The sequence below is a fragment of the Hyperolius riggenbachi genome, chromosome 4 (genome assembly GCF_040937935.1).
Source record: "Hyperolius riggenbachi isolate aHypRig1 chromosome 4, aHypRig1.pri, whole genome shotgun sequence".
NCBI lineage: Eukaryota > Metazoa > Chordata > Amphibia > Anura > Hyperoliidae > Hyperolius > Hyperolius riggenbachi.
This window is the reverse complement of record NC_090649.1, coordinates 455,192,680-455,207,324: the sequence shown is the minus strand read 5'-3', so window position 1 is coordinate 455,207,324 and position 14,645 is coordinate 455,192,680. Positions and strand designations below refer to the sequence as shown.

At 47.5% G+C, this 14,645-nt stretch overlaps 1 protein-coding gene across 1 annotated transcript in view; it reads right to left on the bottom strand.

Moving 5' to 3' along the window:
- The window catches only part of CLIP4 (CAP-Gly domain containing linker protein family member 4), a 146,046-nt gene that overhangs the window by 96,784 nt on the left and 34,617 nt on the right, over nt 1-14,645 (bottom strand). The window contains 2 exon segments of the mRNA XM_068232760.1: nt 132-271; nt 13,358-13,512. Coding sequence (XP_068088861.1) covers nt 132-271; nt 13,358-13,496 — 279 coding nt within the window. The 5' untranslated portion in view covers nt 13,497-13,512.

Below are 14,645 nucleotides of genomic sequence, written 5' to 3'. Positions count from 1 at the left end.
AGGTGTCTGGAGAGCCTAGAGATCATGGAAGTTTTTGCACAGCAACAATGCTGCTTGTCTACCAAACCAAAAGTATATACACATACTGTAAACAGACCCTCCTACTGTACACACACACGATCCGCACTGACCTCATTCCCAATGACATCTATGCTCTGCTGGACCTGGGGAACCCATTGCCTCAAGATGGCAAACAGTTCTGACACTGTGGTGTTCGGATCAAACAAAATATCCTGACATGACGCATCGTTCGGATCAAAAAAGGAGAATTCTGTAAAAGACAAAAACAGAATACACAGAAAGTCTAAGGCTGGATTCACAGTGGTCAGTTGAATAATCTAGTTATGAGTGTGAAATGCAATGGAGACTGGCCATAGACTAATACAAAGCCTACCTGCAGAGAGTTAAAATAATGCAATCCATTAAAAAGAAGTACTTTGAATAGGCCCACGGCATTGTATAGGCAGCGAGTTGGCATGCAGAATTGCGGCTCTTTTTCACGAGATGTTGAAAACACTGGTAACTGCTTGCTGAGCACCCAATTCACCTGCCCCTGGAAAAGAGCCCTTATTCTGCTGCGTAACTAAGCAATGGGAACTAGCCCTAAATATCAAGGCTAATACTCCATACCTTAGTAAGTAGGGTTGCAACGGTATGAAATTATACAGTATGCTAACAGTCTAAAAAAAATACGACGGTATGATGGTATTACATTATACGGAATTATAAAATTATTTGGACCCCCCCCCTACATTAAATAATGTGCCTCACTCCCTTAGCATAAATATGATTAAGCCGCCGGGATATTTGGGGCGCCGGGTAAAACTGTAAGAAGGCTCACCTTGCTCCTGCAAAAGTCCTAGTGGCATTAGAGATAGGTGTAGCCAGTAGTAGGTGGCTGCAGCATAGGTAGCCAGGGATAGGTGTAGCCAGTAGTAGGTGGCCGCAGCATAGGTAGCCAGGGATAGGTGTAGCCAGTAGTAGGTGGCCGCAGCATAGGTAGCCAGGGATAGGTGTATCCAGTAGTAGGTGGCCACAGTATAGGTAGCCAGGGATAGGTGTAGCTGGTAGTAGGTGGCCGCAGCATAGGTAGCCAGGGATAGATGTAACCGGTAGTAGGTGGCCGCAGCATAGGTAGCCAGGGATAGATGTAACCGGTAGTAGATGGCCAGGGATAGATGTAGCCGGTAGTAGGTGGCTGCAGCATAGGTAGCCAGGAATAGGTGTAGCCAGTAGTAGGTGGCCGCAGCAGAGGTAGCCAGGGATAGGTGTATCCAGTAGTAGGTGGTCACAGTATAGGTAGCCAGGTATAGGTGTAGCTGGTAGTAGGAGGCCGCAGCATAGGTAGCCAGGGATAGATGTAACCGGTAGTAGGTGGCCGCAGCATAGGTAGCCAGGGATAGATGTAACCGGTAGTAGGTGGCCGCAGCATAGGTAGCCAGGGATAGATGTAACCGATAGTAAGTGGCCGCAGCATAGGTAGCCAGGGATAGATGTAACCGGTAGTAGGTGGCCGCAGCATAGGTAGCCAGGGATAGATGTAGCCGGTAGTAGGTGGCCGCAGCACAGGTAGCCAGGGATAGATGTTGCCAGTAGTAGGTGGTCGCAGCATAGGAAGCCAGGGATGGATGTAGCCGGTAGTAGATGGCTAGGGATAGATGTAGCCAGTAGTAGGTGGCCGCAGCATAGGTAGTCAGGGATGGATGTAGCCGGTAGTAGGTGGCCGCAGCATAGGTAGCCAGGGATAGATGTAGCCAGTAGTAGGTGGCCGCAGCATAGGTAGCCAGGGATAGATGTAGCCGGTAGTAGGTTGCCGCAGCATAGGTAGCCAGGGATAGATGTAGCCTGTAGTAGGTGGCCGCAGCATAGGTAGCCAGGGATAGGTGTAACCGGTAGTAGGTGGCCGCAGCATAGGTAGCCAGGGATAGATGTAACCGGTAGTAGGTGGCCACAGCATAGGTAGCCAGGGATAGATGTAGCCGGTAGTAGGTGGCAGCAGCATAGGTAGCCAGGGATAGATGTAGCCGGTAGTAGGTGGCCGCAGCATAGGTAGCCAGGGATAGGTGTAGCCAGTAGTAGGTGGCCGCAGCATAGGTAGCCAGGGATAGATGTAGCCGGTAGTAGGTGGCCGCAGCATAGGTAGCCAGGGATAGGTGTAGCCAGTAGTAGGTGGCCGCAGCATAGGTAGCCAGGGATAGGTGTAGCCAGTAGTAGGTGGCCGCAGCATAGGTAGCCAGGGATAGGTGTAGCTGGTAGTAGGTGGCAGCAGCATAGGCAGCCAGGGATAGATGTAGCCGGTAGTAGGTGGCCACAGCATAGGTAGCCAGGGATAGGTGTAGCCGGTAGTAGGTGGCTGCAGCATAGGTAGCCAGGGATAGGTGTAGCCGGTAGTAGGTGGCAGAAGCACAGGTAGCCAGGAGGTACAAATACTCCCTTGCCGGCAGGTCCTGCACGCTGTACTGCTTCATTCTTCTTCCTGTTCTTGCGTATCATCTCCTTGTAATAGTGTCTGGGGGGTGCTGTTTCAAAGAAATGGGACGCAAGAACAGGAAGTAGAATGAAGCCAGTACAGCATGCTGGACCTGCTGGCAAGGGAGTATTTATTTATTCCCACCATTGTTTATGTGCCTGCCGCTACATCATATCCCCGCCGCTACGTCGCATCGCCCCTTGAAAACCAGTAAAAACAAGATTGTGCATGGTATGATTACCATGCACAAACCCCGGTATACCGTCATACTGCAGCAACCCTATTAGTAAGTGGGGTATGAAACAGCCACTCACTCGCCATCAGACCCAACCAACAGTGCAAGATTTGAGGATTTCCTTGCCAGAATAGAGGTAGATTAATCAATGTCTGAGTTTAAAAGCTAGATATCTCTAGAGCACAGGCGTCAAACACAAGGCCCACGGGCCGAATGCGGCCCTCCTTGTCGTTTTATGTGCCCCTTGAGAGCTTCAATGTGCACTACTGTAAGCAGTAAAAGAACAGTAGTCTGGAGGAGCACACTGGTGACGGTGTTTCTGAATGAAATTTTGTCAGTTTAAGCCTGGGTGCAGCAACAATCCACAAGACTCCCCTGCAAAATTAGCATGGGGCACCTTCCTGGGATCCAAATCCCCTTCCCCAGAAGCTGATAAAACACGCACCTACACACCTTTCCGCCTGGCAGCCTTTCCCCACATAGCAGAGCAGTGTAATATTTATCTGCTCCAGCAATACATCCGAGTCTCTTCTTTTCTTCCCAGCAGCTGCATACTCATTTCCTCCAGCTCCCGATCATGTGACTTGCATTTAGAGCCAGAGGTATCCAGCGTAAACATTGTGTCTATGAGGAAGATTAGAGGAGACCCAAAGCAGCACTGGAGCAGGTAAATCTTAAAGAGACACTTAAGTCAGAAAAAAAAAATGAGTTTTACTCACCTGGGGCTTCTACCAGCCCCCTGCAGCAGTCCTGTGCCCTCGCAGCCACTCACTAATCCTCTGGTCCCCCGCTGCCAGCTAGTTTCGTTTTTGCCGACAGGCCCGTCAGGACTGGCCATGCGTAGCTTTTTACGCATTCCTGACTGTAATTAGCGCTATTGCGGGCCGCAACGCGTACAAAAATACGCGTTGCCACATATCTATGCATTCGTAATGTGGCAACGCGTATTTTTGTACGCGTTGTGACCCGCAATAGCGCTAATTACAGTCAGGAATGCGGAAAAAGCTACGCATGGCCAGTCCTGACGGGCCTGTCGGCAAAAACGAAACTAGCTGACAGCAGGGGACCAAAGGAATTAGTGAGTGGCTGCGAGGGCACAGGACTGCTGCAGGGGCTGGTAGAAGCCCAAGGTGAGTAAAACTCATTTTTTTCTGACTTAAGGTTCACTTTAAACCTGTTCCACTGTGTTACTCTGCAGAAGGGAGCAGCAGGAGCACCCACGGTCACTCTAGTTACATTCATTTGAGACTGTTCAATAAAGAGGATCCGTAAGCAAAAAAAAAAAAAAAAATTGCCCCATGGGTGCTTACCTGGGGAGGGGAAAGCCAATGAGGCTTCCCCGTCATCCTTCATCCCAGCGTTGCCAGCTGCTGAAGATGCGCCGGTGCTCCAGGATCATAACAAGTCGCAGTTTTCCTTCAGGCTCAGGCAGGCATAGACACGCCGAATCAGATCCACTCTACTGTACAGTACAGCGGATCCAATCGGGCTCGGCTATATCCACCTGAGCGCCAGCGCAAGGCTCACACAGGATAGTTATGATCCTGGAGCCCCGGCGCATCTTCGGCGGCTGACAGCGCTGGGATGGAGGAGGACGAGGGAAGCCTCATTAGAATCCAGAGGCTTACCCCTCCCCAGGTAAGTACCCATGGGACATTTTTTTTTTCTTACAGATGCTCTTAAATAAAGAATTTGGCCCGCAACTTTGACAATGTTTTAAGATTTTGGCCCTTTACATGATTGCGTTTGACACCACTGCCCTAGGGAATTACAAGCCAGGCTCTATTGTGTCTACTGCTGCTCCTGAGTTCTCTGGCCTGCATCACAACTTGGGGCTGTTGTTGTGATCAATTCACACAGCATTTTGCAGCGGAAAACAATATAGGTTTTTTTTATAGCAGTAGATGTGGACAGGGTCAGGGGGCCTTTACTTACGCTTCACGGCGCATTTCATATGTTACCAACTTTGGAACAATGAAGCATCGGTGCCACAAGAAACACGCCATGAAGCTGAAGCGTGGTGTTTGGCAGTATCCTGGTGTTCTTAATTCTATATGGCAAATTCGAACATCAACACTAGAAAAAAAAAAAAAAAAAAGTACTTAAAGAAAACTTGTAACATTAAAAAGTTCCCCTGGGGGTACTCCCCTCGGGAGGAGGAAGCCTCAGGGTCTCAATGAGGCTTCCCACACCATCCTCTGTCCCTCGGGGGTCTCGCTGCAGCCCTCCGAACAGCGTCGATGTAAATATTTACCTTCCAGGCTCCTGCGCAGGCGCTGTGGCGGCTCTCGGCTCCGAAATAGGCAGAAATACCCGATCGCCGTTGGGTCTGCTCCTGCGCATTTCCGTCTACTTTGAAGCCGAAAGCCGCAACTGAAGCCTGGAAAGGTAAATATTGAACAGGCTGTCGGATCTGTCGGGCCGCTGTTCGGAGGGCTGCAGCGAGACCCCCGTGGGACAGAGGACGGCGTGGAAAGCCTCATTGGGATCCTGAGGCTTCCCCCTCCCGAGGTGAGTACCCCCCAGGGGAACTTTTGATGTTACAGTGTCTCTTAAGCCTGGTACACAGCTTTAACTTTGATCATCTGCATGTAGTATTAGGTTCAACAGATATTGAATACTATGAGCAGATTGTATAGTAAATTCCGCTAGGAAAGTGTTTTATAGCTGTAATTTCTTATCAGTGAGAGTCACACTGTAGTCTGACCCAGTCCTGACTCAGGACAGGAACTGCCACTTACATACCTGATGTTTAACTCTTTCAGGCCGAGAAAAAAAAATGGAACAGTTATTTGTGTGCTAGGCACTGTACATACATGTCTATCTCATGTAATCTCGGGTATCCGTTAACCACTTCCCTCCCCCGGGACGGTTAACTACGTCCCTGCTAAATGCCATAATTATGTGCAGGGAAGTAGCTACTACATCCCTCCCTCCGTGCATTCCCGCTCGGGAACACAGTTCTCATTCATTGATCTAAGTCCCCGTGTGAATGACCACAACCGGCTATTAGACAGCGCCATCATTCACAAAACCCGTCCACGCAGTGCTTCTGGGTTACGTACTAATTGTACACATACAGAAAAAACCTGCGTGGACATCTTGTGGCCAAATAGTAAAATTACATCAGCATTATTTTTTCTTTTCAATAAAAAAGGACATTATACCACATGTTTCCTTTATAAATTAACCCCTGACCTCCCACACTCCCCAAAAGTTGGCAAAAAATAAAATACATTAACCACTTGAGGACCTAGGGCTTTCTACCCCTTAAGGACCGGCCACTTTTTTTCCATTCAGACCACTGCAGCTTTCACGGTTTATTGCTCGCTCATACAACCTACCACCTAAATGAATTTTGGCTCCTTTTCTTGTCACTAATAAAGCTTTCTTTTGGTGCTATTTGATTGCTCCTGCGATTTTTACTTTTTATTATATTCAGCAAAAAAGACATGAATTTTAAAAAATCATTTTTTGCCAACTTTCTGTGCTGACAGTTTTCAAATAAAGTAAAATTTCTGTATACATGCAGCGCGAAAAATGTGGACAAACATGTTTTTGATTAAAAAAAAACCCATTCAGCGTATATTTATTGGTTTGGGTAAAAGTTATGGCGTTTACAAACTATGGTGCAAAAAGTGAATATTCCCATTTTCAAGCATCTATGACTTTTCTGACCCCCTGTCATGTTTCATGAGGGGCTAGAATTCCAGGAGAGTATAAATACCCCCCAAATGACCCCATTTTGGAAAGAAGACATCCCAAAGTATTCACTGAGAGGCATAGTGAGTTCATAGAAGATATTATTTTTTTGTCACAAGTAAGCGGAAATGACACTTTGTGAGAAAAAAAAAAAAAAAAGTTTCCATTTCTTCTAACTTGCACCAAAAAAAAAATGAAATCTGCCACAGACTCACCATGCCCCTCTCTGAATACCTTGAAGGGTCTACTTTCCAAAATGGGGTCATTTGTGGGGTGTGTTTACTGTCCTGACATTTTGGGGGGTGCTAAATTGTAAGCACCCCTGTAAAGCCTAAAGGTGCTCATTGGACTTTGGACCCCTTAGCGCAGTTAGGCTGCAAAAAAGTGCCACACATGTGGTATTGCCGTACTCAGGAGAAGTAGTATAATGTGTTTTGGGGTGTATTTTTACACATACCCATGCTGGGTGGGAGAAATATCTCTGTAAATGACAATTTTTTAATTTTTTTTACACATAATTGTCCATTTACAGAGGTATTTCTCCCACCCAGCATGGGTATGTGTAAAAATACACCCCAAAACACATTGTACTACTTCTCCCGAGTACGGCGATACCACATGTGTGGCACTTTTTTGCACCCTAACTGCGCTAAAGGGCCCAAAGTCCAATGAGTACCTTTAGGATTTCACAGGTCATTTTGCGGAATTTGATTTCCAGACTACTCCTCACGGTTTAGGGCCCCTAAAATGCCAGGGCAGTATAGGAACCCCACAAATGACCCCATTTTAGAAAGAAGACACCCCAAGGTATTCCGTTAGGAGTATGGTGAGTTCATAGAAGATTTTATTTTTTGTCACAAGTTAGTGGAAAATGACACTTTGTGAAAAAAACAAAAATCAATTTTCCGCTAACTTGTGACAAAAAATAAAATCTTCTATGAACTCACCATACTCCTAACGGAATACCTTGGGGTGTCTTCTTTCTAAAATGGGGTCATTTGTGGGGTTCCTATACTGCCCTGGCATTTTAGGGGCCCTAAACCGTGAGGAGTAGTCTGGAAATCAAATTCCGCAAAATGACCTGTGAAATCCTAAAGGTACTCATTGGACTTTGGGCCCTTTAGCGCAGTTAGGGTGCAAAAAAGTGCCACACATGTGGTATTGCCGTACTCGGGAGAAGTAGTACAATGTGTTTTGGGGTGTATTTTTACACATACCCATGCTGGGTGGGAGAAATAACTCTGTAAATGGACAATTGTGTGTAAAAAAATCAAAAGATTGTCATTTACAGAGGTATTTCTCCCACCCAGCATGGGTATGTGTAAAAATACACCCCAAAACACATTGTACTACTTCTCCCGAGTACGGCGATACCACATGTGTGGCACTTTTTTGCACCCTAACTGCGCTAAGGGGCCCAGAGTCCAATGAGTACCTTTAGGCTTTACAGGGGTGCTCACAATTTAGCACCCCGCCCACTTGCCAGGACAGTTAACAAACCCCACAAATGACCCCATTTTGGAAAGAATACACAACAAGGTATTCCATGAGGGTAATGGTGAGGTCATTGAAAATCTTATTTTTTGTCACAAGTAAACGGAAAATGACACTTTGTTAGAAAAAAAAATAAAAAAAAAATTCTGCTAACTTGTGACAAAAACTAAAATCTTTTATGAACTCACCGTGCACCTCACATAATACTTTAGGGTGTCCTCTTTCCAAAATGGGGTCATTTGTGAAGTCTGTCCTGGCATTTTAGGGTCTCTGCAATCATTACATGTATGGCCAGTATTAGGAGTTTCTGCTATACTCCTTATATTGGGTATACGGGTAATGCACTCTGGGCTGAAAGGAAAAATGAACGGCAAACATACCTTGCTCCACATCAATGGCAGATCTTCCTCCACATCAATGGCAGTGATAACCTCAGGAGAGAGACACCCCGTGCCACCCTGCACTCAGGGTGAGCCACCAACTTATGTGACTGGGCCTCAGAACTTTAGTATACAGCATTATGCCTGTAGGATACAGCAATATGCCTGCCAATAGAGAGGACTCTGTGTGGCATTAAAGCATCATCATAGGCCCAAATCACATATAAACCGGGGGTGTCCACACTCGAGGGAAATTCAAACATGCCGTCTTATATCGCCAACCCAGGACAGATCAGCAATATCAAGCATGGAAACCGATCCTTCTTGCCACTTTTATGCTTACCCGTTTGGTTTTCAAGCTTACCTCTCCTCTCCCTGCGACAATGTGCGAAAGACCACTGAGTGTGTGCCTACTCCTGTGTCTGGAGTTCCCTAGGTTCTAATAGTGTACCTGCTCGTGGTACCTCTCAAAACACGGCCCTACACATAGGCCAGGCTGGTCAGGACAGCGGGAACAATAATAAACGGTGTCAGTCCTTGTTCCAGCCCTGCTGCAGACACGGCAACGTTTTCTTCGGATGCGTTGACCTGGGGCACACGGAAGCTGATAGGCGTAATGCCTTCCATGCAGTCGGCTAGTTGCATCTGGGGGGGGGGGGGGGGGGGGCTGGCACCTCCTGGATACAGGATGTCCAGAACGATCTGTTCCTGAAATTGAAGGAAAGATCCAGTTCTCCCAGCCTTACTGTAGAGAACAAAGCTGTTGTAAACTGCCAATTGAATCAGATAAAAAGACACTTTCTTATACCAGCGTCTTGTTTTCCGGGAAATTAAATAGGGTGCTAACCTCTGGTCATTGAAGTCCACCCCTCCCATGTTGACATTATATTCGTGGACGACAAGGGGCTTTTCATTGACCTTAGTTGCCCGTTGAATTTGGACTGTCGTGTCTGTGTGAATGGTGGACAGAAAGTAAACGTCCCTCTTGTCCCTCCATTTCACCGCGAGCAGGTCTTCAGTACGCAAGGCAGCCCTCTGCCCCCGTTCAAGTCTGGTGGTAACGAGCCGTTGGGGGAAGCCCTGGCGACTAGGCCGCGCAGTGCCACAGCATCGGATTCCTTCTAACTTTAAGTGCTGAAAGAGGGCCACACTTGTGTAATAATTGTCCACAAAAAGATGGTACCCCTTCTGGAACAAGGGTGACACCAAGTCCCACACAACCTGCTCCCCAGGTAGTCAGGGCATCCGACCGGCTCCAATTTTGAGTCTTTTCCCTCATAGACCCTAAAACGACATGTATAGCCTGTGGCCCTTTCACAGAGCTTATACAGTTTCACCCCATACCGGGCGCGCTTGCTTGGGATGTACTGTTTGATGCCAAGGCGCCCAGTTAAGCGTAAGAGGGACTCGTCTACGCAGATGTTCTGTTCAGGGATATAAGCATCTGCAAATGTTGATGACAGGTGGTCTATGAGGGGCCGAATTTTGTGGAGCCGGTCATAAGCAGGGTGGCCCTTTTCATGACAGGTTTTGTCGTCGTTGAAGTGCAGGAAGCGCAGGATGGACTCAAATCGTGTCCTGGACATGGCAGCAGGGTACAAGGGAACATGATTTACTGGGTTCGTAGACCAATACGACCGCAGTACATTCTGTTTCATTAGTCCCAAGTGAAGGATAAGGGCCAAAAAGATTTTAATGTCGGAAACTTGGACTGGTTTCCACCCGAAAGGCTGGGCATACATGCTCTCCGGGTGCTCGGTGATGAATTGTGTGGCTTTACGGTTGGTCTCAACCACAATTAAGTCCAGGAGAACCTGGGTGATGAACAGCTGCAAAAAGTCTAGGGCCGTTCCTAGATGAGCTGTCACCACCTGGACTCCAGACTGGGCGGTGAAAGGGGGCACTACGGGTGCGGCGGAATCAGGGGATTGCCAATCTGGTTGTGCCAGCACCTCTGGGAGTCTATGGGTACTACGGGCCCGTCTTCTTCTTGGTGGCTGCGATGGGGGTACTACTGCACTTGCCACCGTACCAGTTTCAGGTAGTCCAGGAGATGCTGCGCTGCTGGTGCCTGCCTCACCAAGAAAACTATCATCAGCGCTAGCACCACCCTGCTGCCCTTGAGGCGGATCCTGCGCCACCTGCGGTCTAACGACTTGGGGTCTGGTACGCCTGGCTCTAGCCGGGACCATAGCCTCGTCATCACTTTCGGTCAAGGAACCACTGCTTTCTACAGGTTCAAATTCGGACCCGGGAGATTCGACGGATGATTCTTCCCAAAAGAACTCATCCGACTGGTCCATGTACCTGTATACCTCATCATCGGAAAGCCCCCTTCTTGCCATTGTGGATTACTAAATTTATGGGGTTTTCCTCCGAGACTACCCAGAAAAAAAGAGCACCTACCTAGCAAAAAGGGAGTATTTGAGAGGTATTGGGGTTGGTGGGAAGTGGGGTCTCAGAGGCAATCAAACAATCACGGGACAATCAAATACAATTACAGCACAATCGAATCCAATCACAGCACAATCAAATCTGATGCACTCGGAAGGTGATGGGGGGAGGGTGGGATTGGGTGTGGCGGGAAGTGGGGTCTCAGGCAATCAAACAATCACGGGGCAATCGAAGTCGATCACGGGACAATCAAATACAATTACAGCACAATCGACTCCAATCACAGCACAAGCAAATCTGATGCACTCGGAAGGTGGGGGGGGGGGGGGGGGGAGAGGGGGGGTTGGGTGTGGTGGGAAGTGGGGTCTCAGGCAATCAAACAATCACGGGGCAATCGAAGTCGATCACGGGACAATCAAATACAATTACAGCACAATCGACTCCAATCACAGCACAAGCAAATCTGATGCACTCGGAAGGTGGTGGGGGGGGGAGGGTGGAGTTGGGTGTGGTAGGAAGTGGGGTCTCAGGCAATCAAACAATCACGGGGCAATCGAAGCCGATCACGGGACAATCAAATACAATTACAGCACAATCGAATACAAGCGCAGCACAATCGAATACAAGCGCAGCACAGTCAAATACAATGCACTTGGACGGTGATTAGGGGGGGGGGGGGGGGTCTGAGGGCGATTTGAGGGGGTGGGGGGTTGATCAGGAGCCTGCACGGGGCAGACTGAGTCCTGATCTGATGAGAGGCAGACACAGGGGGTTACTGATCGCAGATCAGTTAGTGATCGCTGGGGAGGACAGATGTAAACAAAGAGCAGGGGATGTAATCAGAAGGGGGGTATGAGGGCAATCGAGGGCCTGGGCAGGTGATCGGTTACCCCCGCGGGGCAGTTAGGGTCTGCTCTGATGGGTGGGGGTGCTAAGGGGTGATGGACAGGTGATAGACAGGTGATCAGAGGGGGATCAGAGGGGGATCAGAGGGGGATCAGGGGATAAGGTAGCTGTATACAGATGTATACAGTATACAGGGGTGTAGTCTGGAATGGGGTCTGGGGGTGATCTAAAGGTAGGGGGTGGGGAATCAGGGGTGATTAGGAGGCAGTTAGGGACCTAAACTAAAGGGCAGCGTCGCTAGTTAGTGGCAGGTGGGGGGGTGGGGGTTTTGCAGGGGTGCAAGGGTGCTGGGCAGGGGTCTGCTGGGGTGATCAGGGGGGGTATGAGGCCTGGGGTGGGAGATCAGGGACTCTGTGGGCAAAAAAAACACGTGTGCTGGCTACTTACAATGTGCTTCCTCCTCGCTAGTGGTCTCTGCAACAATGAGACCACGAGGCGAGGAGGAAGCACGTATAAGGCACTTTGTTTACCTAACAAAGTGCCTTATACTCCCTGATTGGGCAATTATGCGGATTCCTCCGCTCGCCGGCTCTGCTAAGTGGCCGGCGAGCGGAGACAAAATGCCCGAGTAACGATCCCGGGTGGAGGATCGCGTCACGGATGACGCGATCGCTCCGCCCATGCCCTTAGAAGGACCGCCGCCTCTGTGGGTGAGCCGGTCCTTCAGGGCTCCACTTCCCGGCCGCCTCTGTGCGTTAGGCGGTCGGGAAGTGGTTAATAGTTAACTTAGGGACTTAAAGAGACACTGAAGCGAAAAAAATATATATGATATAATGAATTGGTTGTGTACTATGAATAATTACTAGAAGATTAGCAGCAAAGAAAATATTCTCATATTTTTATTTTCAGGTATATAGTGTTTTTTTCTAACATTGCATCATTCTCTAATATGTGCAGATTACTCAACACTCAGCATTCAAAATGATTCTTTCAGAGCAGTCTGTGAACTAATGAACTCTCCTCTGCCAGAGGAAAAGTAAATAGTTAAGTAACAGTTGAGATAATAAAAAGTCAGAAAACAGCCCTCTCCACTACTTTTGAAAGTGGTAGAGATAATGGCTTTTTTGTATAGAGATAACAACTGGAGTTTCTTAACTCTTCCTGTACTGGAAACAATTAGACTGATGTATCTGATCTTAATGTTTTATTTCTTAGCTGTACTACACATATAAATCATATCAGTTTTTTTTCGCTTCAGTGTCTCTTTAACTTTGTTAATATGTATGTCAATAGGGTATATTACTATTACGTTATAAATTATGGGCTTATAATCAGGGATGGACGCAAAACTGAAAAAATGCACCTTTATTTCCAAATGAAATATTGGTGCCATTCATTGTACTAGGGAAACATTTTAAACGTTGCAATAACAGTCACAAATGGGCAAATAAAATGTGTGGGTTTTAATTACGTTAGCATGTATTTTAAAACAATTTCTTCCTGATGAAACACTATTACAATAAAATAATTCTTAGCAAAAAGTACCCCCAAAGAAAGCCTAATTGCTGGCGAAAAAAACAAGATATAGATTGCTTTTATTGTGATAAGTAGTAATAAAGTTATAGGCAAATTAATGGAAGGAGTGCTGACAGGTGAAAATTGCTCTGTTTTTTTAAGGGGAAAACTACTTCAAGGTGAAGTGGTTAAGAATTCAGAAAAGATCAATGGCTGCCGTCACACAACCCAAATGAAAAAACTTTGGGTGGAGTTGTTTGTTACAGTGATGCTGTTCGGTGTAACTCCCATAACCCTATTGGCGATGGTTCCCATACTCACCACAGTCAGTCGGCATTGGCGCTGCAGCTACAGAGAACGTCACCGGCCGGCTGGGGTCCACGTAACAAGCCTGAAAACGGTGCTGGAGCAGAAAGGAGTGTCCCTCAAGGTACCCGATCGACAGGTCCTCAATGGTCATCTTCTACGTGAACCACCTGAAACACACACAAGGAACTCTTCAACAAATGATGATAAAACATCTGCACAACAGTCACTTCTCAGATAAAGGTTCTCACCGAACACTAATGCAGAACACCGCCTACACCCCCTCCCGGCTGCAGCTGTGCCGTACACTTGTCATCACTCCTGCGGCGTTTCCAGGATGAGCACACAAACTGACAGCAAACTCAGCACTTCTGGCCTCTCCCGCTTCCCTCCAGCTTCCTCACTAAATATTCAACTTCAGGAACTATTTTAAGGTCAGGATGATCTCTTACAAGTGCCAGGCATAGTATAAATGCTTGCCTAGTTGTGTAACATCTGTATGGTGCAGAGTAGCTGCTATGGCTACACAGCAACACTTGATTCTAGAGTTTGGACCAAACCACGATACCGTTCCAATGGAGTTTCTAGGATATCACAATGTATGCACAAGTTTCCTCCAACACTCTGAAATACTGCCTTCGCTTGCTCTGACTGTCATTACTTATAGCTGGCTTTTGCTAATCAGTTAGAGAATCAACCTGAGTAAGGGCCAGGTCACACTAGGTACGCTGCCAGACGGTTTTCCATAGTGGGCGGCTTCGGGCCGATGGACGTTAAAGTGGTATGAAACGCAGCATTTCCTCTGATTTAAAAGATTATTTACAGTGTAAAATCTAATACCACTAAAAACAGCATCCAAACAGTTCAACACAGCACTTTGTTTTTTAGTGGAAAGCTCCTTGCTTCAGTGGACAGCTTCTGGCCGCATCACAAAAGATTATTTTTTGGTTTGTTTGTCATCATCTTTTGTTCACATCCCTTTGTTAGATACATTTAGTAAACATTAGCAAACAGCTGTACTGAGCTGAGGAGCAGAAAGAGCTGCAACACCCTACAACAAGACTGGCACCTCCATTCCCTAATTACCTCTGCTGCCCATCTCATCCAGCTCTCCTCTGATGCCACCCCTCTCTGCCAATCCTGCAACTGGCTGCCAATTACCCCCCCCCCAAAAAAAAATCCACTTCAACGTTACCCCTCCTGTACATTTCTTCCTTAATCTCCAGATACCATCCCTCCCGGATCCTTTGCACCTCTCATAAAACCTTTCTGTGGTGTAGCCTGGTTATTTCCTCTCAGTCTC